We start from the raw sequence: 26,515 nt of genomic DNA, 5'->3' as shown, positions 1-26,515 counted from the left end.
TCCGATATTGATATGCATTTTTTTGCTAATATCGGCGGCCGATCCCATCCAAATATCGGATCGGGACATCCCTAGCGATGACACAATAGCCATAATTATCCCAATATAACTTTTCCTTGATAGAAATATAAGACAGGTTGATCTTCTTAACAGAAGACGAGATGAACAGCCAGGCTGAGTAGTGTGATACCCCTGTAGTTGATACACACTCTTTGACCCCCCTTTTTGAACAGGGGGCCACTCCTTAGGCTCTGTCCCTGTGCTCAGAGGTAGAGCGAGTCGTCCTCCAATCAGAAAATAGGCGGATCGAATCCCGGCTGCTCCAGTCTGCATGCCAAAGTGTCCTTGGGCAAGATACTGAATTGTGTGAATGTGTATAAATGAGTTAGATCAGGGGTGCCCAACTCCGGTCCTGGAAAGCCACTGTCCTGCATATTTTAGGTTTCTCCCTGCCCGAACACACCTGATTTTCAAACCTGTGACAAGCTTCAGTTGCTTGATAACGAGCACAGCATTAGAATCAGGTGTGTAAGAGCAGGGAGAAACCTCAAACATGCAGGACAGTAGCTCTCCAGGACCAGAGTTGGGAGCCCCTGACTTAGATCCTGATGTGCCATCAGTGTATGAATGCCGTGTGAAAGGGTGAAAGTGACTGAATGTAGTGTGAAGCACCTTGAGTAGCTAGTTAGCTAGAAAAGTGCTATATGAATGCAGGTCCATTTACCATTCCACGCAATGTTGAAGAGACATGTTCCAGTTGACAGCTCCGACCCTCTCTTCACCCGAGTGTCCAAAACATGCATCCTCAGATCAGATTATACAATCACCAAATCAATCACCTTCAGCCTAGGCTGCTCTGGTACCATGTAGAGCACCTCTATGTTCCAACATGGTGTTGTGCACAGTCCATGACTAGTACAGAAATCCAGTAACAAACGACGCTCGGGCTTAGATCAGGGAGGCCGTTCCTCTCAATCACGCTGCTCCATCATCATTGCCCACATTTAGTTCATTGTACATGGCCATTTTATTACTTGAAACTCATTTTTATAATGTTCTGCATTGTTTTGTGTGATGTTCAACTTCAGAAAGAAATGAAATCTTATTAAAACCAATACTAACATCGTCATATCTATCTCACTAAAAAGAACCCTTTAAACTTGACAGATATTCGGAAAAAAAGTGATTCATATTGAGAAACATATCCAGGGCTCCAGAGTGCGACCATTTTGGGCACACATGCGACCAAATATCAGTGATATTGTTTTTTTCGTACAGAAAGTTGCAGTTGTCTCACGCGTCTCCGTCCGAGCCGGTGTCGTGAACCGGGCGGTACCGGGACAGGTGCATGGTGGTCTGAGCGTGGTGCAAAAAGGCACAGCGAAAAGTTTTGTGTGCACCTAAATGAAAAAGTTAGGCGCACCACTGCGACCAATGTAAAAAGGTTAGACTGGACTGAAAAAATGATCGTACATTTTTTTTCCATATCGCCCAGCCCTATAGTATACTATTTTATATTCATGATACATTACATGTATTATGAATATTATTGTCATTATCATTTTTATAATTATTTTCCTCTCCTCTTTCTTTCTATACTCACAATCACACTAAACACATGCTTTATAATAGATCTCCCAGAAACAATAAATAAATCGCTGTAGCTGCATTATATCTCAATTTCTTTTCCTGGCTGAAAGCCAGTTTGATGGTTCACACGTATTCATTATTGTGTGAATGTATTCAAATTATTATAAAATTTGGCACTGTTTTCTGACGTAATTTGGTGCTCACATACTTTATTACTCTTTAAATGCGAAGGATACAAGACAAGTATATCAATAACAAGTACCCATTGTGTCCGAGGTGTCATTCACACTAGAGCAGGGGTTGTGCTGTGTTGTGGTTCACTCATGGCCCATTGAGTGTACAACGTCCCGGTACCCCGTTCAATGTACCACCCACATCCAGATGCGGTGTGAATTTGGGCTGGGTATTGTTTAGAATCTCACGATTCGATTCGATTTAGATTCGTTGGGTCACGATTCGATTCAATTTCGATTCGATATTGATTGAAATGCTTCGATATCGATTAGGGATGCAAACAATTAATCGATTATCGATTAATTGTCGATAAGAAATTACTCGATTAAAATAAATAAATTGCTATTAATTGCTTTTTGAACCCGTAATTCTCCGCCAGTCCACGTGAGGGCGCGCTTGACGCCAGACGTACTTGACGCACATGCAGTAACAAGCGAAGCAAGGCTCTGACGACAACAACAAGACAAAACGAGAAGCAGTGTTTCCCACATTGTCGAGACTATGGCGCACCGCCGCAGTCTAATTTAGGCCGCCATAGTCTCGATGTTCTCCCAAAATTATTTTATCAAGGCAAATGGACTTAACTAGCGGCTCTAATGATAGGCCTAAACAGGAGGGCAGCAGCGCTTATTATAAGGGGAAATCCTCACGGCTGGTTTGGCTCATCAACGTTCTGTTTTCCCCCGTCGCCATGGCAAGGCGTCCCCCGCGCCGACCCCCCCCCCCCCCCAGCTGCCGAGTTTGACGGCGCGTATAGCCCCGTTCACATACGTCGCTACTCGCCCGTCACTCGCTTTCTCGCTGAATTCTACTTGCTGGCAAAAAAAAAATTCACTGCCGCCGACGGCTAGTTCAAGCGGCAACTCTCTGTGGGACTCTCTGTTGACGTCAACTGTCAATCATCTCTATTCTACATCCCGATTGGTACTCGCTTCACTCGCATCGCAGAAAGTTAAATTATTTTCTCTCCGTCCCCGCCCACATCGCATCGCCTGTCCTGGCCACATTCCGCTAGAACTCATTCACATTCATTGACAGCTGTCGCTCAGAGATGGGCTAGTGGCGACGTATGTGAACGAGGCTTCAGTCAAAACCAAAACACCAAGGAAGGCTGAGGAATAGTCACCCACTTATATTAATATTAATAATAATAATAATAATAATAATAATAATAATAATAATAATAATAGTCATATTAAACTAATAGTTTAAAGGCTCAGCACTGTGTTTTAGTCATTTTTGTTTTAATCTTTTCTTGAATGCTTAAACTCCTCAACCCCATTTAGTATGTCAACATTTGGATCAGAACCAGCAGTTTGTAAGAAATTGGTCAGGAAACAATGTCATATTTTGGTTCTCAAAATTCCCCAAATTGATGCATTAAAATGAAATTATTCAAAATATGATTGATGATGATGATCATTTTTCTTTATATCATAAGGAAGATAGCATTTGATGTTATGTATACAGTAGATGGAACCTATTCTGAGGGAAATTCAGCTTCTCAGAAGAATTGCCGCTTATCAATTAATCGATCATTGATCGATAAGATGAAACAACTATCGATTAATGAATTACTCGATAATTTGCATCCCTAATATCGATTCGGTATCAAGTAGAAATACACAAGTAAGAGTACCAGATCATTTTTTCAAATAATTTATTTAGTTTCATGCCTTATGAACAGCCGTGGTATAACTCATGGCATGATAAAACAGGACACTGCTTAAACACTGAACTACAGTGCATGTAACGGGTTCACACCGGCCGCGGAAGCTATGGTAGTAGACAGTAGGGGCCCTAGTTTCGTGGCGCAGCGCAGGGTGGTGGAGCCGGCGTAATGCAAGTTTCAACCTACGCAGCCTTGCGCACGGTCAGTTTGGCAGTTTGGTGGATCGCTTGCGCCAAGATGGGTGTGGCGGCGCAGCAGGGGGAGGCGTCACAGATTCAGCTTGGCGTAGCGGAAGTTTCGTGGCAAAAAGCCTCGCCAAGACTGTGCTGAAAGCTCGCCAGCTCCAACCTGGTCTACTCTCGGCGCAAGGCGCAAATAAAGTCCATTCATTCAAGGCGAATCACAGCTGGCGGAGTGGAAGTTTGGCTGACGGCGCGCAGTGCGCACACGTCACGAGACCTCACAGGCGGGTTTCCACAGTTCCAGGCACATTTAAATGCAAGAAATAATCACAACAAACACTATTTAATTCAACTAATTGAATCAACACGTGAATGTATATCTATATAGATTGTCCTGTCACATCTGACGTCGGATCAAACGGCGGATGGCACGCGTAACGGAAACTCAGCCTCTCGGACCAAAACATCTCCGTCTCTCTCTCCTGTTTTTTATAATATCGGCATTGTTATTATTATGATACACACGCACAGCACGTGATGCGCGTGGTGGGAGCGGCGGCGCTGCTTCTGTCATCGGGTTGTCAAGTGACGGAACTTGCACTGAACCTCCCCTAACGCATTAAAGGTGAGGAGAGGAGCTCATTTGATTGGTGAAGATCTGAATCGGCTGTATTAATCCCAGTCCACGCCTCGTCTCCTCCTCGTCTCCCACTCACGCCTTCTTCTCCTCCCTCTTTCCCACTTGCGCGGGTGGGCGAGACGGGAGGTGTGCCTGCGCGAGCCTGCGCGGTGCACGAAACTTGCAAAGTCCAGGCGGACACACCCCGTCGGTGTGGCACAGGTGCGCTGAATGCTGACTGCGCCTGGTCTACGAAACTAGGGCCCTAGTAGTGCAGATATACCGTTGAAATGCACATATTTGTTTATCTACTCTTCACATTTATTAAATGTATTGTCTCTTCCTGTTTCCCAGTGCGAGTTGAGATACACAAATATGATCGCATTTGTCAATTGCGGTATTTTATTTTGAAAATTGCTTTTATTTTGAAAATTGCTTTTATTTTGAAAATTGACCGGATTATCTCATTTCTCTTTGTGTGATTTCCTGCCAGAACTGACGCGTTCGCTAGCGGCACGCGCAATAAATAGAGCAGACACCGAAACGATCGCTTCACGGCGCGGGACGGCCGCGCCTATTCGCGGCGCTCCGTGTCTGGTGTGAACTACACTATGGCTTAACAAGGGCGCCGAAAGGAAGCGGGCTCCGCAACGCGCCTATTCGCGGCGCTTCCGCGGCCAGTGTGAACGCTGTACTCACTCCGGTCGCCATATTGTAATGGTTTGGTCTAGTGCGGCCCCCGTCCGTACAGCGCGAATCACACGAGGGTGTCGGTCACAGTGCCCCCACTGGCCAGGGGCTTGAATCGATTCAGAAAATGGCTGAATCGATATTGAATTGCGGGGAAAAGAATCGCAATGCATTGCTGAATCGATATTTTTACCCATCCCTAGTGTGAATGCAGCCAAAGTGTGTACCTAATATCTACTTCGTAATCACTTTTCATTAAATGACATACAGACACAGTATTTTACTTTTGATTTTATTCTATTTAATAATATTAAATCCCAACATTAAATTACAACGGTAACAATGAAAACAGTCAAATTCCTTGCTTTTCGTATGTACCAATACATTTTATTCATTATTGTCTCAAAGGACTTTAGGATTTGCCTTGAAATACAGATGCTTCAATTACATGTACTTATTTAGCCTGGTTTGTTTTAATGAATGAAACCTGGTTATTATTATTAGAACCACTGTGCTTTCCTCCTTATGCAGGCATCCTTCCTCACAAAGAAGCTCAACATCACAGGAAAGAGAGTTAACCTGGCCATATGGGTGAGAGTCGTTCTTCACCTTTTAATTCTGCCAAGGTTAAGTATTTGCTGAATATATGGACTTGATTGTGTGTTTGTGTTTTCAGGACACAGCAGGTCAGGAGCGTTTTCATGCGTTAGGTCCCATCTACTACAGAGACTCCAATGGAGCCATACTAGTGTACGACATTACAGATGAAGACTCCTTTCAGAAGGTAACAGCTCAGCAACTTACACTAATGCACTTCTACTATTCCTCAAAAGTAGGGCTTTGTATTAAACTTTTAGGCTGTGTCTGAAATCATTCCCTCCTCCCTACATAGGGGAGTTCAATGTAGAGCACTATATAGTGGACTCATCGGCAAAATGAAAAAACACTTTCGGACACTACTCGGGGGATTTCTTTCGGCGCCATTGATGACGTCGTTGATGACGTCGTTCCTGGCGCATAATTAATACGTATCAGATCCCGCAGACGGCTCTCAAGTCTCAAGCTCACACAGAGAAATTACCAGGATAATTATTTTTTTAATACATATTCGTTGCGGAAATTTGCAAAATGAAAAGAACAAGTCCTCCAGCAGGAGGGAGATTCCGTGACCGTCTCATTTCTTGAAAAAATAATAACAGCCAACAGTTTTCATCTTTTTTCTTTTCTTTTAATAATGAGATGATCACTACATCGTCCTCACTACTGGATTTTTTTTCAACGATCTCGATCGGGTCCAGAATCGGATCTGGTCCTGTTTGGAGCAGAACCAGGACTCCCCATCTCCGCGATCTGTCGGTCCCTGAACAGGCAGCAGTACATCCTCGATCTCAAACTCCTCTGCGATTGCTCGCCACCATCTGTCCCTCCTCACCGCATCTTTATAGTCTTCAGACTGTCGTACAGCGCTTTGCTTTGAATGACGAGTGATGGACGAAGACCCCCCCCCCCCCCCCCCCGCTGCTGCCGCTCACCCAAGCTCTCATATAAATAATAAATGTACATTGCGTATTGATATACTTATACTATACTTATTATTAATATTTTTGCCGCTCTCTCCCCTCTTGTCCCTTCACGATTTGTCCTTCAGCGCAATGCAGAATGGTAAAATTTGCTCGGCTAGTGACCATCGGTCGTACATTTCTTTTCACAATGCATTGTGGGAAACTTTTAGTGTACTATATAGGGAATAGTAATGCTCACTAAACATTCAGACACCACTACAAAATGGCAAACATATAGTGCACTCTATACGGAGTAGGGAGTGATTTGCTCATAGCCACATTCACACTTTTAACATCTGTGTAATCATGGGGTTAATACAATACAATAACTTGTATTTGTTCCAATGGTGTAACATAACTTGGTAGATTTACTCAAGTAATGTTCTTAAATAGAGTAGTACTAGTGTATGTAGAGGGCGATGTAGGTATTATGTAGAGGGTGATGTAGGGAGAATGTAGAGGGCGTAGTAGAGACCATGTAGAGGGCGATGTAGTGACCATGTAGAGGGCGATGTAGGGACCATGTAGAGGGCATAGTAGGGACCATGTAGAGGGTGATGTAGAGACCATGTAGAGGGCATAGTAGGGACCATGTAGAGGGTGATGTAGGGAGAATGTAGAGGGCGTAGTAGAGACCATGTAGAGGGCGATGATGGGACCATGTAGAGAGCGATGTAGAGGGCGATGTAGGGACCATGTAGAGGGTGATGTAGGGACCATGTAGAGGGCGTAGTAGAGACCATGTAGAGGGCAATGTAGGGACCATGTAGACGGCGTAGTAGGGACCATGTAGAGGGAGTAGTAGGGACCATGTACAGGGCGATGTAGGGAGAATGTAGATGGTGTAGTAGAGACCATGTAGGGGACCATGTAGAGGGCGATGTAGTGAGAATGTAGAGGGCGTAGTAGGGACCATGTAGAGGGCGATGTAGGGAGAATGTAAAGGGCGTAGTAGGGACCATGTAGAGGGCGATGTAGGGAGAATGTAGAGGGCGTAGTAGAGACCATGTAGAGGGCCATGTAGAGGACCATGTCGGAAGACAACTAGCTTTACTCACAGAATGCCTAAACCCAAATCTACAATTAGTTTCTGACTTACCAACAAGAGACAAAGCAACTTCCTTCCTTTCTCCAGACAAAATGTAGAGGGCGATGTAGAGGACCTATGGAGGCAGTGTTTCCCATACATAGACAAATGTCCGGGGTTTTTCTCATCACCTCAGCCAAAAGAAGAAAAAAACATGTTGCATCGATTCTCTACTGTGTTTTAGTGATTTACAGTATGTCTTTCAAACTCGGGTAAGGAAGGAAGTCTGTTTTTCTTGTAATTATGAAGGCTTTGGTGGCATACTAATGAAAAATGAAAAATATAAAATAAGGCTTTAACACCAGAAAGATTCTGGAATCCTTGTCTGGTTGAATGAAAGAAATTAAATTGTCTAATTTGTTGACTCCTCAATAATTTCTTATTATTTCTCTGATATTAAAGTTCTCCTTTGAACTATCTTCATATCTTCCTCACTTTAGATCTTTTTATTCTTTCCTCCATTTTCTCCATCGTAGCTTCTCCTGTTGGTGTAAAACCTGATGTTGTAAATGTTGCACCGTCTGTGTGTTGCAGGTGAAGAACTGGGTGAAAGAGTTGAGGAAAATGTTGGGGAACGAGATTTGTTTATGTATAGTAGGTAAGTTATCAAAATCCTACTTCCTAACATTTTCTTCACCTGAATATTTGAGAGCATCAATAACAACTGCAATCGTTTTTGATTCAATGTAAAACTTCTCTCTGTTTTTCTGTTTTCCTTATCCATAAATCTAACTTTGGAGTTGATAAATCATAAGACGCCATGTTTTTGTGTAAGTTAACACTAGCAGTCGGGTGACGTGTGTAACAATAAAGTAAGAAAAAAAAGGGCCTCTGCCACTTTCACTTTGAATGTCAATTACACAAGTATGACATATCGGGGCCATTGTAAAACAAAGTGTTGTCAAAGAACACGTCGCTTCACTTCTCCAGTATGGATCAACTCCCTTACATCACAGGAGCCACGCCTTGCCATGTATTATAAGGCAGTGGATGACCTAATCCAATTATACTTTCCAATTGGATTTATCAATAAAGAAAAACACCCAGAATCACCATAATATCATCAACATCCGGATGTTTAAGAGACATTGCTGTGATTGGGCCTATTCGGAAGAAAACAACGTGGTGATATGTGTCTCGTAAATCTACCAATTTGATCTCAGACATTAGCCATGTCTTTCCCCATTTACCACAATCTCAGATAAAATCCATGTTCTTTCTAATAAATCTAACCCTTTAATCTCAAGAGAACATTCAAGTTTTTTTTCCTAAATTTACCACTTAAATCACAAACATTTTTACCCTACCCCCTGGCTCTGTATGTCTTGTTGTAGACCTGTTTTAAAAAAAACTTGATCAGTAGACGTTCATGAGATACAGATGAGCAGCTTGTAATGAATGTCTGGTAACAGGTTGACGGTAGCTTAATCGTATGACAGAAACATTCATTCTGTCATTGCCCTAGGTGATGACAGAGAGCAGGAGGAGCCTGGAAAGTCAATATGTCTAGTCTTGTGAATGCGCTACATCCACACATTCACACAGGCCTTTGGGGTTCAGGACATTTTGACATTTTGACTGGAGGAGGCAGGCATCAAACCACTGCCTTTGTGATTGGAGCTTGACCCACTCCACATTTGAGCAGCAGCCTGGAGGGTTAACCTAGTTACTCGGCAGAGTAACTAGGTTGATGTCTGCAGACTTCTATTCCCTTCTGTTGTTTTGTTGTCTAGTTTCAGAGAGGACATATAGGCCTTTATGAAGACATCAGGGAAACTCCCCTGTGGAGACATGGACATGGTGATGAAGGCTGGAGTCTCTCTCACGCAGAAGCTCTGTGCTGTCCTTTGTTGCACGAGCCGTTATCATTTATCAGAATGAGATCATTTATATTGTAGCCATCACATGCAGAGAGAATGAATATTAAAGTTTTTTTTTTGTTTTGTTTTTTTGTCTTAAACATGTCTAGAGTGTGTTTTTAAATATGAGGATGGCTTCAGTGAAGGTGTGTTAGGACTAGGGCTGTAACGATACACCAAACTCATGATTCGGTTTGTATCACGATTTTTGACCCACGGTTCGATACAAATTTCGATATTATTTATTTTTTTAAATTAAACATTTGATTTATGTAAGATGCAGATTTGGCGTGGAGGGCGTGTCTATCTGATGGTCTGTTAACTGCACAGGTCCCTCACTCAACTTACTACAGAGAAATGTCCCACAAAGCAACGTTGCAGAACCAAACTAAGGTAACTTAGTAACTGTAACTGTCTTTGGCAACGGGGAAACAAATACCGCAGCTGTACGTGGAGAAGCGTCCTTCCTCCCGCCCGTCCTACCGACTCCTCCTCACATTTCTGCCCGATAAACAGCGTCTGTCACCGGCAGACGTTACAGCCCTAGTTAGGACACAGGATGTCCAGCTTGATTCACCAATGGAGGGATTTCAAGCTTCATCACAAGACCACAGTCTGCACAGCCGTTTACAATTCTCTGACACAGGAAAGTTTTCATCGCACCAATTAGTTTATCTTAATGGGGTTTGCCTCATGTTTTTGTGTCACTAAGAAATGTTTGTTGATCTTATTACCATAGCTTCTCAAAATCCTGTTATTTATTGACGTGGCTTCATCAGGGAGATTTAGTTTTAACCGGATTATGTTGTTGATGTCCTGGTCATCACGTGTTCATCTTCATACTGTGGGGGAGCTGCAGTTATTACATGTGCATACATGTTTGATAATGGAATTCTGGTGCTTTGGATGAAGCAGGAGATCACATGAGGGCATCCTTCAAAGGGATTTTGAGGAGTGGGATGGTGAGGTGTGAGGCTCTGTTGAACTCCCAAAGAGACACTCATATTGTTATTATTGTTATTATATTGACCAAGTTGTAATAAACCAACCATCTCTCCTATTGTCCACGTGATTGATTCGGCTGTGACAGCAATCACGGCCATTGAGGTAAAACATGACGGAGCCAGTTTAGCGGGGGGAATATTCACAAAACAAGCTCAACATTTCTGACTTTAAAATGGTAGATACAGAAAAAACTCCTGAGATTAAAGAGGTTACATTTTCGATGGGAAAAACCCAGAAATAAATCAAATCAGTATATTTTTTTCATCACAATAGAACAAATTCAGAGTAATATCTCTTTGAAGTTCAGATACTAGAACACAGTAATTCTGGTCTAAAATCACCAGTATTTCCTTATTAATAATCATGATTGCTAAGTATAATCTGATTCAGTCATAATACACAGTAAGTGGCAGCGTGATGGTGTTGGTCCAAATGTGAAAATTGAAGCAACAGAAATTGAGATATTTCTTTTCCCGTATGTTTTAGTGACTTCATGATCTCAGGTTTTTCTTTTTCTTTCTTTGATACATACATTAGCCGCGATACAGCGTTATATCAAGGAGCATTTTACAATTTTGACAGAATATTTCTGGTCTTCATTAAAAAAAAAATCTAAATGAGCTTCTGTAGGTATGAAAACTACAGATTGTATCAGTTAAAGTGATGGTTCAGAGTAAAATGCACCCTAGGTCAATTCCACCATGACATCCATGGAAATGACCTAGGGTGCATTTCACTCCGAACCATCACTTTAATATAATAAATAAATGTACTGTGCAAATAATTTACCACCTCAGGATGAGTTGGTAAAATCATAATTCGATTATATCTAAAACTATTTAAAAGTAAAAAAAAAAAAAAATCATGAATAAAAAATATTATTATTTATTCACTCACAAATTAAATTAATGAAATTTAAAGGGACTTAGGGCAGGATCAAGAAATAAGACTCAACAGTGACACGACGGCCGTTAGGGTAACTGCAGCCATCTGCCAAGCCGGCGCGGTAGCGCGCACGAACTCTTCAGTGCAGCTGATGCTGTGACACGGTTATTTATTTACTCGCTGTTCACGTGACTGTTTACTACAAGCCCTCCGCACATGCCTCCGCGGAACTACGTTGGTAGCATACATCTGCGAACCGCATCATGTCAAGCCACGAAGTAAGTAAACAAGTGTTTATTTTAGTGTAACTTTAGGATGACGAATTGCCGCTGATAAAACCTTCGTTTTCTTCTTGGTATTACTTTTTAGTGGACTTTGTGTGGTGGTGGGTCGTTTTCCGGCCGAAGCAGAGTCCATTACTACACATACAGTACTTGAGTCCACCGCGCTTGTCTTCTTCTGGTCTCCAAGCCGTCGAGTACGCGCATTCAGCGTCATTTGACGTCACGTCCGCCGGACTGCGCGGGAAATTCGGACCACGAATTGCAGTACATCATGCAGCACACAGCCTGTTCAAGGCAATGGGGAGATATGTGTGTGGTCTCATTCTTTTTGGTTTTGAACGCTTCATCACCCATTAGCATTAAAAGACTTAAAGTGAATGTTTATTTTTTCACAAATCCTGCCCTAAGTCCCTTTAACAAAACAGTCTTTGAAATAAATTCTCTTGAGCAGAAGTGAGAAGAGAGGGCATTTTTTAAAATGATGATATCCTCAATCTATTTTTCACATCGTTAAAATGACTTTTAGTAACGATATTCTTTTTTCCTGGTCCTTATGAATCCTGTCAACTCTGAACAACGATCATCCAAATGAATAGTGGTTATCTTTGAGCTGGACCGAAGAATACATAACTTAATTATACATACTGTAACTACATATACAAAACTTTTAAAAAATACATAAATTAATTTCAATTAAATTCAATTTGATTTCTAGTGTGGTATCACAACAAAAGTTATGTCAGGACCTTTTACACATGGAGCAGGACGAGAACACAGTCTTTAAGTCCCAACATCACCAGGAGCAAGCGTTACAGTGCCACCTAATGGCAGGAAACCAAATAAATGAAATAATGTTTGCTTTCTTTTCTCTGCAGGTAATAAAATAGATTTGGACAAAGACAGACACGTTTCAGTGGAAGAAGCTGAGAGGTAAAGACTGAACCCTGAACTCTGAACACATGATGATGTTGATGGACGCCGTCTCACTCTCTCTGTTTCTGTGAAGTTATGCAGAGTCGGTTGGAGCCAAACATTACCACACTTCAGCCAAGTTAAATAAAGGCATCGAGGAGCTCTTCCTGGATCTCTGCAAAAGTAAGACATCAACATTTAAGCTTAACATCATGTTTTCACTATTCACCTGATAACCAGACGTCTGCAAAGGAACATGTTGATCTCATAATAGAGCTGTGACTCTTTTTGTGTTTTTCATCCAGATCAGGTGGACCTCACAGAAATGTTATTCGTACGTTCTCGTTTTATTTTAAAGCAACATTTTGAAAACAGTCTTGTTTGGGCTAACTTTCAGATGAGAATAAACAATTAAAAAATGTACACAGGGATACAAATCTAAATGTGGAGGAAAAAAAACAAGACAAAACCACATAAAACTAGCCAAGTTTATGTTGCGTAAAACCATATAAAACAGTAAATCTTTAATTAGGGATGCACGATATTGATTTTTTGAAGCCGATACCGATATCGATAACTTTCTGCTCCTCGGGACCGATACCGATAACCGATGATATTGTTATTCGTTTTTGAATGTATATTCAGATCAAATTCAGGTCAAAAACACTAATGACTAAGCTTAGGTAGATTTAGCATAGCTTTGCCTTTTACCAAACACCTAACCAGATGTATCACAGTGACATGATAATTATTACTATGAACAAAAGAAAGCCAAGAACAGTTTTGACTCTTCAATAAAATGACAATATTTATTTTTTTCAAATAAATATGTAAGTGAGTCAGTCAGTCAATGACAACTTTCCCTGAGCAGCATGGGATATGCACACACAAGTGCTGCTACATTAAACTGTTGGTCCTGATCCACACAGAAATGTAAACTACGGTAATAGGCAGAAATATCAGCAAAGCAACAGCCACTACTGCGGATGTGATCCCCTCCATTCAAGCGCTGACGCGACTGCTAAAACAAACGTTACCAACAGACCACGGAGTGAAAACATCAAAGGAAACCCCGTTAAAAGCAGTGGAAACGCGTTTTGGTGACATCGAGGAAAAGCCACTGTATTATCTCTCAACTATATTGGACCCGAGGTACAAGGACCGCTACTTCACCCGTGCATCAAAACGCTAAGCTACGGGCTCGCTGCTTCTTTAGCGGCGCCGGCGTCTTCATACGCTTTTAACACACCGTCGTAGCGATGGTGATGTGCGAGGTGACTTTTAAGGTTGGATGTATTAAAGCTCGATGCCTTTTTCCCTCCTCTTGGAACTTCTGCATTGCATTTGTTACAAATGGCAAACGATTCAGTTTCCTCAGAAACTTTGAAGTAGTCCCACAGTACAGACGCCATGCGTGTTTGTTTACTAGTCTTCCTCCTCCACTCGCTCGCAGCCTCTACGTCACAGCCAGGCATGAGAAGGGAGCGCTCGATTTGTGGATTAACTCCCTCCTCCGAAACCTGTGATACCACAGTAACCACATCACATGCTAAACGGGAGGCGCCTAGAAAAAAACTAACGTCCCTCATCCCAATCCACCCGCTGTTTTAACACAAACATCCTATCTTCGGATTATCGGAGGTATTAATAATTGTATCGGATTTATCGGGTTGACGTCATAATTCCTATTATCGGGCCGATAATTATCGGTCCGATAATTATCGTGCATCCCTATCTTTAATAGACACGGGTGTCCCTCAAGGCTCAGTATTAGGACCGCTTCTGTTCTCACTATACACCAGATCACTAGGTTCTGTTATTACATCGCATGGATTCTCCTATCATTGCTACGCAGATGACACCCAGCTGTTCCTCACTTTTCCCCCAACCTCTGACACTCACATTGCAACTCACATCTCGGACTGTCCGGCTGACATCTCTGTCTGGACAACTGCACATCACCTCAAGCTTAACCTGAATAAAACCGAACTCCTCTTCATCTCAGGGAAAGACTGCCCTCGCATGGACCTGTCGGTCACTGTTGAGGGCATCACAGTATTACCTTCCTCAACTGCGAGGAACCTGGGTGTAATCCTCGATGACCAACTATCCTGCACCCCCAACATCACTGCTGTGGCCCGATCCTGCAGATTTGTCCTCTACAATATCCGCAGGATTCGGACCTTCCTCACTAAGGATGCAACGCAACTCCTGGTCCAAGCACTGGTCATCTCCCGCCTTGACTACTGCAACTCCCGGCCTCTGCGACTAAACCATTGCAGCGTATCCAGAACGCTGCAGCACGCCTTATCTTCAATCTACCCAAATTCTCCCATGTGACCCCCCCCTCCTCCGTGACCTCCACTGGCTCCCTGTTGCAGCATGCATCCAATTCAAGACGATGGCACTGGCCTTCAAGGCCATCAATGGAACGGCACCCATCTACCTTCAAACACTGGTCAAACCACACACCCCGAAGCGAGCACTTCGCTCCTCTACTTCAGCTGGCCGGCTGGTACCACCATCGCTGAAATCAAACAAATGTCGCTCAGCAAAGTCCAGACTCTTCTCTGTTCTGGCGCCTCAGTGGTGGAATGAACTCCCGACCAATGTCAGGACAGCAGAGTCATTTGCCATCTTCCGAAAAAGGCTCAAGACTCACCTGTTCAGACTTCACCTCGACTCTACATAGCATGACCCACTTAACCCCCCCCCCCCCCCCAAAAAAACCAACCTTACCTATAGCACTCTGATCATAGCACTGTTGCTCTTAAGGTACTACTTTACAGTAGGCAAGGCAAGGCAAGGCAACTTTATTTGTATAGCACATTTCATACACAAGGCAGACTCAAAGTGCTTCACATCATAAAACAAAGTGAGAAGAAAAAAGAAGAAAAAATAGAAGAATTAAAAGAAAATAATAAAAATTTTAAAAATGCATTACAGAAAGAAAATAGAATAAAAACATATTTGCAATAATTAAAAACAGTGCAGACATTAAAAGATTTAGCAGAAAGCTATGGTGAACATTAAAGTTTTCAGTCTAGTTTTAAAAGTGGTCAGAGTTGGGGCAAGTCTTACATCTTCAGGAAGTTTATTCCAGCCATTTGTTGCATAGTGACTAAATGATGCTCTCCCGTGATTGTTGTTTACTCTGGGAATCACTAACAGATTGGTCTCAGAAGATCTTAGTGGTCTAGAAGGCTTATGTAGTGGGAGCATATCAGTGATATACTTCGGTCCTAGACCATGTAGTGATTTATATGTGAGCAGGAGGATTTTGAAATCAATCCTCTGACATACAGGGAGCCAATGTAAGGATTTAAGAATTGGTGTAATGTGCTCACATTTTTTGGTCTTTGTAAGAACTCTAGCAGCAGCGTTCTGAACAAGCTGTAGCTACCTGACAGTTTTTTTCGGAAGACCTGCAAGGAGACCATTACAGTAGTCTAGCCTACTAGTAATAAAGGCATGTACAAGTTTTTCTAAGTCTTGAGCTGACATGAGCCCTCTAAGTCTTGCTACATTTTTTAGGTGATAGTAGGCTGATTTTGTTACTGATTTAACGTGACTGTCGAAATGTAAATCAGAATCCATAATAACCCCAAGATTTCTGGCTTTGTTTGAGGTTTTCAGGGACAGAGAGTGAAGGTGTTGAATTACTTTAAACCTTTCTATTTTAGCACCAAAAACAATTATCTCAGTTTTGTCCTCATTAAGTTGTAGGAAGTTTTGGCACATCCAGTCTTTGACTTGCTCAATGCACTGGCACAGAAGATCTATGGGGCGATAGTCGTTTGGTGATAGTGCTACATAGATTTGGGTGTCATCGGCATAGCAATGGTGGTCAATGTTATTATTTTGCATGATTTGTCCTAGTGGGAGCATGTAGATGTTGAATAAAGTTGGCCCCAAGATTGAACCTTGGGGGACTCCACACGTTACATTGGTAGGTTCTGATACAAAGTCGCCAATGGAAACAAAATAGTTCCTATCTTGTAGATATGACTTGAACCAGTTTAAGACTGTGCCTGAGAGCCCCACCCAGTTTTCCAACCTGTCCAAGAGTATTGAGTGGTCGACAGTGTCAAATGCAGCACTGAGGTCTAATAGCATTAATATTGAAGTTTTGCCAGAGTCTGTGTTAAGACGGATGTCATTTACAACTTTAATAAGGGCCGTCTCGGTGCTATGAAAAGGTCGAAATCCTGACTGGAAGTTGTTGTGGCAGCCAGTTGAAGCCAGGAAGTGATTTAGTTGAACAACTTTCTCAATTATTTTACTTATGAAGGGTAGATTTGAAATTGGTCTGTAGTTGTTGATAATAGAGGCATCTAGGCTCCGCTTTTTTAGAAGAGGTTTAATGACTGCAGTTTTGAAGGCCTTTGGGAAATTGCCTGATTGAATGGAGTTATTAACTATTTGCAATACGTCTATTGATAGGCAGTCAAAAACATTCTTAAAAAAGTTGGTAGGTAAAGCATCAAGGCAGCAGGTGGATGATTTTAGATTTGTCACCGTTTCCACTAGAGTTTTAGAGTCTATGGCATTAAAGCTTGCCATCATTGCTGTGTTACTTTTGCCTGAACAGGGTGGTGATCCAACTTTTTTGTTTGAGATATTGATGGCGCGTCTGATGCCTTCAATTTTATTAGTATAAAAGAATGCAAACTCATTGCATTTCTGCGTGGAATGGAGTTTAGCTGGTATTTGTGTTGGGGGGTTGGTCAGTCTGTCAACAGTTGCAAATAGGGTTTTCGCCTTATTAGTGTTGTTGTTTATGATATTGGAGAAGTATGTTTCTCTCGCACTTTTTAAGACTAAATTGTAGGCCCGGAGGCTCTCTTTATAGATGTCATGGTGAATATGAAGTTTAGTACTCCGCCAGATTCGTTCAGCCTTCCTGCACTCTCTTCTCTGGGCTGTCACAACAGCAGCTTTTCTCCAGGGTGCCTTTTGCTTACCAGAAATTGTTTTAACCGTAGCAGGTGCAATGACATCTATGACATTCAGAATTTTGGAATTAAAGATGTTTACAAGATCATCAGCATGACATGGGTTTAGAGGTGGTAACGAGGAAATGGCATTTTTAAAGAGTACATTGGCATGTTCATTGATGTACCGCTTTTTGACCTTATTTGATTCTGTTTGTGTGTCAGGAATGAAAGAAATATTAAAGAAAACACAGAAGTGATCAGACAATGAAGGATCAGTCACAAAAACATCAGAAACATGGAGACCTTTTGTGATAATCAGGTCCAGGGTGTGTCCCTTACAATGAGTAGCCTCTTTCACATGTTGAGAAAGGTCAAATGTGTCTAGAATATTAAAAAGTTCTTTTGCACCCTTGTCATTCAAATCATCAATATGAAAATTAAAGTCACCAGTTATAACTAGGCAGTCAAAATCAGTGGAGATGCTAGACAATAATTCACTAAAATCATCGAAAAAATTTGACGAATATTTAGGTGGCCTGTAAATAATTAACAGGAGAACTCTGGGAGAGCATTTCAACAAAGCACAAAGATATTCGAATGATGGAAAAACACCAAGGGACATCTGTTTCCCCTGAATGCTTGCACTGTTATTTTGTTCTAGCCATGTTTCAGTTAAAAACACAGTAGAGTCAGGGGGGAGGGCAGAAGAGATGAGCTGGGAGAGTGAGTGGGGGTCAACTGATCTGATGTTGCTAGTAGCTGGTTAGCTACTAGCTGGCAGGCAAGTTGAGTTGAAGCTGCAGCGGACCAGGGGTTGAAGTTGATGGAGTGGGTGAAGTTGGTTGCCCCAGACCATACACGCGTGGCAGGCAAATCCCACTGTGCCATGTTAGCGAGGCCCTCAGCTAGGCGACAGATGACGAGCTGGGAGGGAGTGGGGGCTCCCCCGCGAACGCCGACTGGGTAGCCAAACAGCTGGGCTAATGTTTTTAGCAGCACACGCTAGGCTACAGCCGACGGGCTGGGACGGAGCGGGGCTAATGCTGAGCACGCAGCGAGACTAGGCTTGGGCGGTAATACAGTATACCACGGGTCTTAAAAATAGCAACGTATCAGTTTCAATACCGTCATTAAAAAAATGCAATGCACTTATATATGAGAGAGAGAGAGAGAGAGAGATGGCGAGTCGCGCACCGAGTGACCTGGTCTCAAAGAAGAACACTAATGCAGTTTGGCAGTATTTCGGGTTCCGACCTTATGAGAAGTAGAGCTAGTTCGGGCACAGAAAATCAAGCCCGACCCTACCCGAGCCTGTGCGCGTTCTGTCCGAACCCGGACCGACCTGACACATTAACTGTAATTAAGAGCCCGAGCCCGATTTCAACCCGACAATTATTTATATTTCATGCATGTGCATATCCGTGGGAAGTGGGGGTGCGGCTGCACCGCTACTCAGTCACAAAAATATACAAATCTTTTTATAGGCTACGTTAGTGCCGCGATTAGGATATGACTGGACAAAGCCGACACGTAGGCCTATGTTATCGCCTTCTCCCACTAGTCACTTGAAATGATCCCGTACCTCGGACTTTCCTGATGACTTTCTCAACGTTAATTGTCCTTTTTTTAATTCATCCTTTATGTCTCCAAGTTCCATGTTGCACTTTAGCGTAACTCCTTTATTCTTTAATTTAGCTGCACAGAGCGGAACCGTTATGAATGATGCGTGCGCACTATGTGTAGCGTCTTTTTTTTTTTTTTTACTTTGTGTAACTTTGTACACATTTCTTACGTAGACCTACTCTGCTAAACATATAACCAATAATGTTTAATGTTTATGCCTAGCCTTCTCCTCAGATTAGGGGAGAAGGCTAGGCATAAATGCAATGATAGAAGAAAAAGAAAAAAGAACGAACGAACACAAACGTCCCGGCCTGACCCAGCCCGAGGGTAGTGGTGGGAAATTTCGGCCCGACCCGGCCCGTGGGTCGGTTCGGGCTCGGGCTCAGGCAGAGAAGCTAAACTCTAATGAGTTTGGTGACGTCGTCTGAGCCTTACGTCATAATTTTTAATTAGTCACGGTAATCCCGTATACCGGGGTAAAATAGGGAGGAGGTTTGACGGTATCAAAATTTGGATACCGCCCAACTCTAAGCGAGACAGTTGTGGGTTGGCACAATCACCACCACAGAAACACCTACTTACCCAGGTCAACGGCAAGCAGTCCACACACTTAGAGCCGGGAGACAGAGGAATCCAGAAGTGGAGAGTTAACCGGCAGACAGTTAGCTAGTGGCTGACGAGGCTGATAGTCCAGGTAGGGGGTGATGAAAACGGGAACAGCAGAGGTGCGGGATAGATTAGAGAGGAGCGCGGAGACGAACTGGTGAAATTACGACGAGAGATAAAACAAAAAAACAACAAAAAAAACAGGTACACTAGAAAGACGTTAGAAACTAGACGAAAACATGAAAACATGGACAGAAGCGGCAGTCAACAGTCCAGACGCCGGCGATGCTCTGACCCAGAAGAGACGTGACACAACACGATGAGCCTTGGTGGGAAACACCAAGGTACAACTTTCCATCCACACCAAACTCTCTCATCCATGTCTTTATGGACCTGGTGGTCATGTTGGAACAGGAAGGGGACATCCCCAAACTGTTCCACAAAGTTGGGAGCATGGAATTGTCCAACATATCTTGGTATGCTGAAGCATTCAGAGTTCCTTTCACTGGAACTAAGGGGCCAAGCCCAGCTCCTGAAAAACACCCCACACCATAACCCCCCTCCACCAAACTTTACACGTGGCACAAACACTTATGCTGTTTTTGTGCGTTTATACGTCAATAAGAAAGAGCGAATGGAGGTTTCCTCTTATTTATTGTGAGGGCTTTAAACTTGTTTTATTTGCTAGGAAGTATTTCATAGCAGATAAATCATTTCAAAGTTGGATTAAAGTAGTTTGATGAGGAAAAGAGTTGATTGTGATATAAACTAGTTTGTTTCAGTGCTTTCTTTCTGGGTTGTTTACAGGAATGATGGAAATGGCTCAGGCTGAGGAGAGATTGAAGGGCAACGGGGCAAGCCAATCAGCCTCGAGTAGGCGGGGCGTACAGATCGTCGATGATGAACCACAAGCCACACCCGCCGGAGGCTGCTGCTCTTCTGGCTAACACACACACACACACACACACACACACTAGCAGACATACTATTCATACTTGAGTCTGTCTCTTGCTTTAAAGTCCTAAAGAACCCTCCCAACTGTTGCTGCTGTCTTTATTCAGCGCTGCCTCTGCTGCTATGCAGCATGGCAAATCCAATTTAAAATGGTTTGAACACTTGTTCCCCCAATCATGAAAGGAATTCATCATCAGACATGAGCAAAAAAATGTGATGTCACATTTTCAGCACTTAAATAATAATTTCCTAGAGAAACAGAGATTAAAACTTAAAAACACTGATTGCTGTTTTGTGTGTTTATACGTCAATAAAAAAGAGCTGATGTAACTTTTAAGTGATGGTTCGGAGTGAAATGCACCCTAGGTAATTTCCACCATGACATCCAGCCAAACACCCCCCTCGGAAGCATTTTTAGCGATGGTCAGCATTGTTCAAGATTGCCGCTATCAGCCGAATGGCTTAGTACTAGCGCTATGGTACAGAGGGTATATCTCGTAAATTACCCCACTAATAATGCATGGAATGTTACCAAACTTCTGCAGCAGTACACATAGTGTCTTTACTCACAAAACGAGGCATTTGAAAGTTTGTAAGTACATCAGGAGTTTATTTAAATGAACACTGATAGCCTGATAGCTTCTATCCTCGGCTACTAACGCTAACTAACGCTACTGCAGCGTAGACGCTACTTCCGTGTTTACCCAGCCGATGCCTTGACGCGAGTTTCACGCAAGAGTATGAAAAAGTTTTGCTAAATGTTTATAAATGCTTGTATTATCAGGTCACTGATGTCAGTGGTGTACTTACAAACTTTCAAATGCCTCGTTTTGTGAGTACATACCCTATGTGTACTACTGCAGAAGTTTGGTAACATTCCATGCATTATTAGTGGGGTAATTTATGAGATATACTCTATGTACTATAGCGCTAGTACTAAGCCATTCGGCTGATAGCAGCTATCTTGACCAATGCCGACCATCGCTAAAAATGCTTCCGAGGGGGTATTTGGCTGGATGTCATGGTGGAAATTACCTAGGGTGCATTTCACTCCGAACCATCACTTTAAGGACATAACATGGCGACAGATTTATTTAGGTTTTTTTTGGTGGGATAATACATACAAACACACTGTATAAAGCTCCATTAATCATCATATTTATCTAACAATATAAACATGTTAACTGTTTTCAAACCCAGAGGAGCAGCAGGTGGACTAGTTTGCTGGACAAAATATTAAAAGGCAGGTGTTAATTTTTTTCAGTATATCTTACAACACCAACATGTGCAGTAGAATACTTGTAAGTCTCTCTTCATAACACACATACTCTGTCAGATGGAGGTTTTAACACTCTTTTAAAGGGATAGTTTAATTTCAAGTTGGGTTGTATTTGATCCGTATCTATAGTCCATGTGTTCGCTATATTTAAACTCTTTCCACCGCTTCACAGCCCTTTGTAATGGGGACCTGAAGCTGTTGGGTTGCTCTCTTCAAAGCCAGACACAGTTTGACCTCTCGGGTTGCTGTTGCTGCTTTGGTCCGTTGGTTCCTTTGTGATGTTGTTGGTTCACCGAAGCCTGAGCAGCAGCTCAACAATTCAGACGAGTGTTTGCTGCCCTGGTCTGCTCCCCAACACATAATGCACTGTCCCTTTAAAGGGAGCCGTAAAGTTGAACAGTGATTTAGACAAACGGGTGAGTTTCTTCATCCTGGGCGATGTTTCAGGATGTTGGCGGTACGTACTGGAGGGATGAGCAGGGATCAGTAACTCTTTAAATATCTGTGAGCTGGTTTAGACTTTGTGGCCCAACAGAACTTGACCTTTAATCAGCAGTTTACTTTGAGAGCTGAACTCATTAAATGTGTCAACTAGAGCTGTCAATTTTCCTCTATAATACTATTTGAATTTCATTCCATATTTGTTTCAATATTCAAATTATATTCGAATATTTAATTTTCAAATTCAGCCTATTAACATTAACTACACTACACAGGCTTATACGTTGCCAATGCCATTGTCGGCAATGTGGTTGTTTTACTTCCTGTCCACTAGAGGGCGTTCCACAAACATTACCAATAAATATGTTGAATTACCAACAGCTGACAGCTTTCTAGATAAATAATAATGAAGAAAGTAAAACAACCACATTGTGTTCTCCTGGAGACGCTGTTTCCCCGTTGCCATGGCTACGCCCTCCTCGTCTCACCGTCTACGTTCACGTTCTCACGTACATCCTGCTGTTGGTCTCGTTCCAGATGAATCAGCTGATGGAGACACGGGCCGATCTAGCTAGCAGTAAGCAGCATGAATGCATCTTTGTCATGACGTCATCGCTTCTAGAGCTCCGCCCACATCGTTATTTCATCTCACCGACTGCTGCTGCGCGGTTACCTCCGGGTGCGCGCCGCTGTCGTCTTTTCTGATATTGAGATTGATTCAGAAAACTTTATCGCTCATCAGACTTCTTGTGTCAAAAGCATCCGTGTAGCAGGCAGGCCGCGGCGAGGAGGGCCAGATGTGCTGACGCTAGTCAACAAGGCAGCATTCGAATAGTAGGCTACTGATTTGTTTTACTATCGAATTATATTCGATTCCCGAAGTTCATTAAACCAGCCCTAGTGTCAATACGAACACGGACTTTAGTCAGAGCTGCACGTTTAATTCAAAGTCATTATTAAAATAGGAAACATGTTTCCAGCTTGTAAGAAGCCACAGGTGATTTATGGTCAACTCAAATTCATTTAATTGTTCATTATTAAAGCAAAATTAATATATTATTAAAAAAAATGTTAATACAGCAGTAATAAAACGAGAACATAAAACAACCATATTTTTTGTAAATGAAATCAATTTCCAACGTAAACGTCTGTTTGCTGAAAAATATCTGAAAACATGAATCAAAAGTGGGTTTATTTAATAGTTTCATCTTATTTATCTGAAACCTGAAGATTTTAATAAAGTTTTAATGACATAAAACAGAATAACTGAAACATGTTGATTTATATGTATGTGTATATGTATGCATATATACATATGTGTGTGTATTTATATGATACAAACAATGATCAAATCAGGAGGGCAACAAAAGCTGACTTCTGTAAATTGGTTGTTTTTTTCAATATTAAACAGAAGAAACTGGAAACATTTTGTTTTTGTTTTTGCTTGACAAAATGTCAAACAATTTAAATTCTGAATCATCTTTGTAATTGTTTATTCATGTTCTAAGTATAATATCTTCCTCGTTATTGTGCAGCTCAGAGCTGAGCTCCTTCATCTTCCTCCTCTTCATCTCCATGGTTTTAAAAACACGCTCAGAGAAATAATACTGTGCATGTTGGATTTCTGTAAATGGCTTTTTTGTTTCACTTTGAAAATAAATGGTAAATAAAAACCTGAACAGCGGATCATGAAATGTATTCTGTGAGTGATGACATGTCTCTCTGCAGCCACAAACACTCATCATGGTTTGAGACGTTTGAGAAAAGTATTTTTTTTTTTTTTTTTTTTTGAAACCTCACATTCAATACAGAATGATTTCAGCCTGCTGGCTTTCAAACACTGATCATTGTCATGTTAGCTGAAAGCCTCAGCAGGTGTCTGCTTTTAGACAGAACACATGTGGATATAGTCACTTTACAAAAGGACCCAAAGGAGGGAGGAAGAGGAACGATATGTTAAGATGAAGGAAAATGCGGTTGTTAATAGGATTAGTAAATTACTACATACAAAATAAAAATATATATATATTTCTATTGAAGCGAACTGATGATTTTCTTTCCTTCTTGTTTTACCTAAAAAAAAACTGGTCTGTTATAAAATAAAAATGTTCATGTGAAAGAATTTCACTCCTTTCTTGAAAGAAAATATTGATTTGTGTGAAGTCACTGAAAAGATTCAAACTGTAAAGACCATCACAGAATTTCTTGAAAAAATCTAGTACAAAGACACACTTGTTAATAGGAAAAATGTTAGGTCTCTACTGTCAACAGTGTTCTCATGAAACATCATTGAATGAAGGGCAGTTTAGACAGTTTTTGGCATCATATTCTGAAAAGCCATTTTAAACAGTAATATCTTGAAAACTATCTCACCTGTGGCCTTCAACATTTCTACAGTGTATATCTGTTACTAATAGCCTCCAGACATGGAATATCAGGGGTGTAGCTCAAGCAGTGGCGTGCACAGACATTTTGGGGGGCAGGTGCTCGGTGAAAACTAAGGGCACTTTATGCGGCATGTAGAACTGACGGCTGGCTTATAGCTGAGTGAGATTTTAAAAAATAAATAATAATTACAGGCACATGTTGAACGTAATTGCATATTTATTTATCAATATCTTAATAAAATTACTTGACCTTTGAACTGGTACAGTTTCACACTATAGCACTGATCAGTCAATCACTATTGTTTTATTTCCTAGAGAGCTGCTCCCCTGGGCTGCCTGCTGTAGCGCCCTTTCTTTTCCCCTTCTTATCCTCTCCTTTCTAGGCATTATGCTGCAATTGGTAAATAAAAAGAGACCAACAATATGAATAAGACTGTTTGGTTATATTTCAACAAGGCACAGGGCTACTTTTCCTGCAGGCAATTGGGAATTGCCTGTTTGTCATTAAGCAAATAAATTACTGCACGTGTTAATTATGTAGCCTAATGTAAACCTACACAACAAGCTACTAAATATTCATTTTAAGTAAGTATACTGATAGATTCACATGCTGTAGGATACCAATGACAAACTCTACCGGTGGTCATCATCACGTCATATCTATTATTGATTTTGAGTAGCGTCTAGCTTGTTAAGCAGGTGAGCAGTCGCTAATTTATGCCCAGCTGTGAGGCGTCGAGACAGGCTACTTCACAACAAAGACACATAAATGCAAGTTACAGCTTGGCAACTGAGGCTTAGGGGGCAAACAACACACTCGACTCGATTCATTATGTGTTACCTGCTGGTGGGCAGGGGAGGAGGTGTGTTTGGGCTGCAGCTGTGCACTGTCTGCTGCCACTTGCTTGGTCCAGAGGGCAAGGGCAAATGCTTTAGCACCACCTAGTGTCTACCTGTGCACGCCACTGAGCTCAAGTATAACATAGTATGGTAGGTACTTAAACTTCTCCCAAAAAGTGGCTTGTCGAAATGAAGTAGCAAATTTGAAGAGTGGCTGAGCTCCCAATTTTGCAGATAAAAGACTTCTATCACTTCTGCCTCTATCTCCAGTGTTAGTGTTACAGTGTCACTGTACTGGCTTGAAAACAGCTCCAGAGTGAGGACGGCACACGGGAACTTGCACGAGACTTGCATTGTTTTGGCTCCCGGCTACTGTTTAGTTGTAAGCAGTCGTTGCTATGTTGTAACATAGTCATACATATGGATATAACAGCTTCATGGATTTATTACGGACATGACGACTCGATCGTTTCTTTATGGATACAAAATCTACGAGGAAAATGTTTTCGTTTCTGCGGTGACTGGGACGGACGAGCGCGCACCAGGCACGTTACTAGCTGAAGCTATCGTTGCTATGTTGCAACATAGTCATACATGGACATAACAGCTTCATGGATTTATTACGGACATGACGACTGCACAGCTCAGTTGTTTCTTTATGGATACAAAATCAAAACTACGAGGAAAACATTTTCGTTTCTGCGGTGACTGGGACGGACGAGCGCCCGGCACGTTACTAGCTGAAGCTATCGTTGCTATGTTTGCAACATAGTCATACATATGGACATAACAGCTTCATGGATTTATTACGGACATGACAACTGCACAGCTCGGTTGTGTCTTTATGGATACAAAATCAAAACTACG

The 26,515-nt window shown here is 42.0% G+C and overlaps 1 protein-coding gene across 1 annotated transcript in view; it reads left to right on the top strand.

Annotated features, from left to right (window-relative positions):
- Nucleotides 1-24,105, top strand: part of rab21 (RAB21, member RAS oncogene family) — a 50,856-nt gene extending 26,751 nt beyond the window's left edge. Inside the window, exons 2-7 of the mRNA XM_084038549.1 lie at nucleotides 5,519-5,578; nucleotides 5,664-5,771; nucleotides 8,171-8,234; nucleotides 12,545-12,599; nucleotides 12,676-12,764; nucleotides 20,555-24,105. Of these exons, the coding sequence (XP_083894675.1) occupies nucleotides 5,519-5,578; nucleotides 5,664-5,771; nucleotides 8,171-8,234; nucleotides 12,545-12,599; nucleotides 12,676-12,764; nucleotides 20,555-20,694 (516 nt within the window). The 3' untranslated portion in view covers nucleotides 20,695-24,105. The remainder of the gene's footprint in view (nucleotides 1-5,518; nucleotides 5,579-5,663; nucleotides 5,772-8,170; nucleotides 8,235-12,544; nucleotides 12,600-12,675; nucleotides 12,765-20,554) is intronic.
- Nucleotides 24,106-26,515: the final 2,410 nt, after the last annotated feature.

This window comes from Eutrigla gurnardus, assembly GCF_963514095.1.
Source record: "Eutrigla gurnardus genome assembly, chromosome: 21".
Classification (NCBI taxonomy): domain Eukaryota; kingdom Metazoa; phylum Chordata; class Actinopteri; order Perciformes; family Triglidae; genus Eutrigla; species Eutrigla gurnardus.
This window is presented reverse-complemented; position numbering and strand designations above follow the sequence as displayed.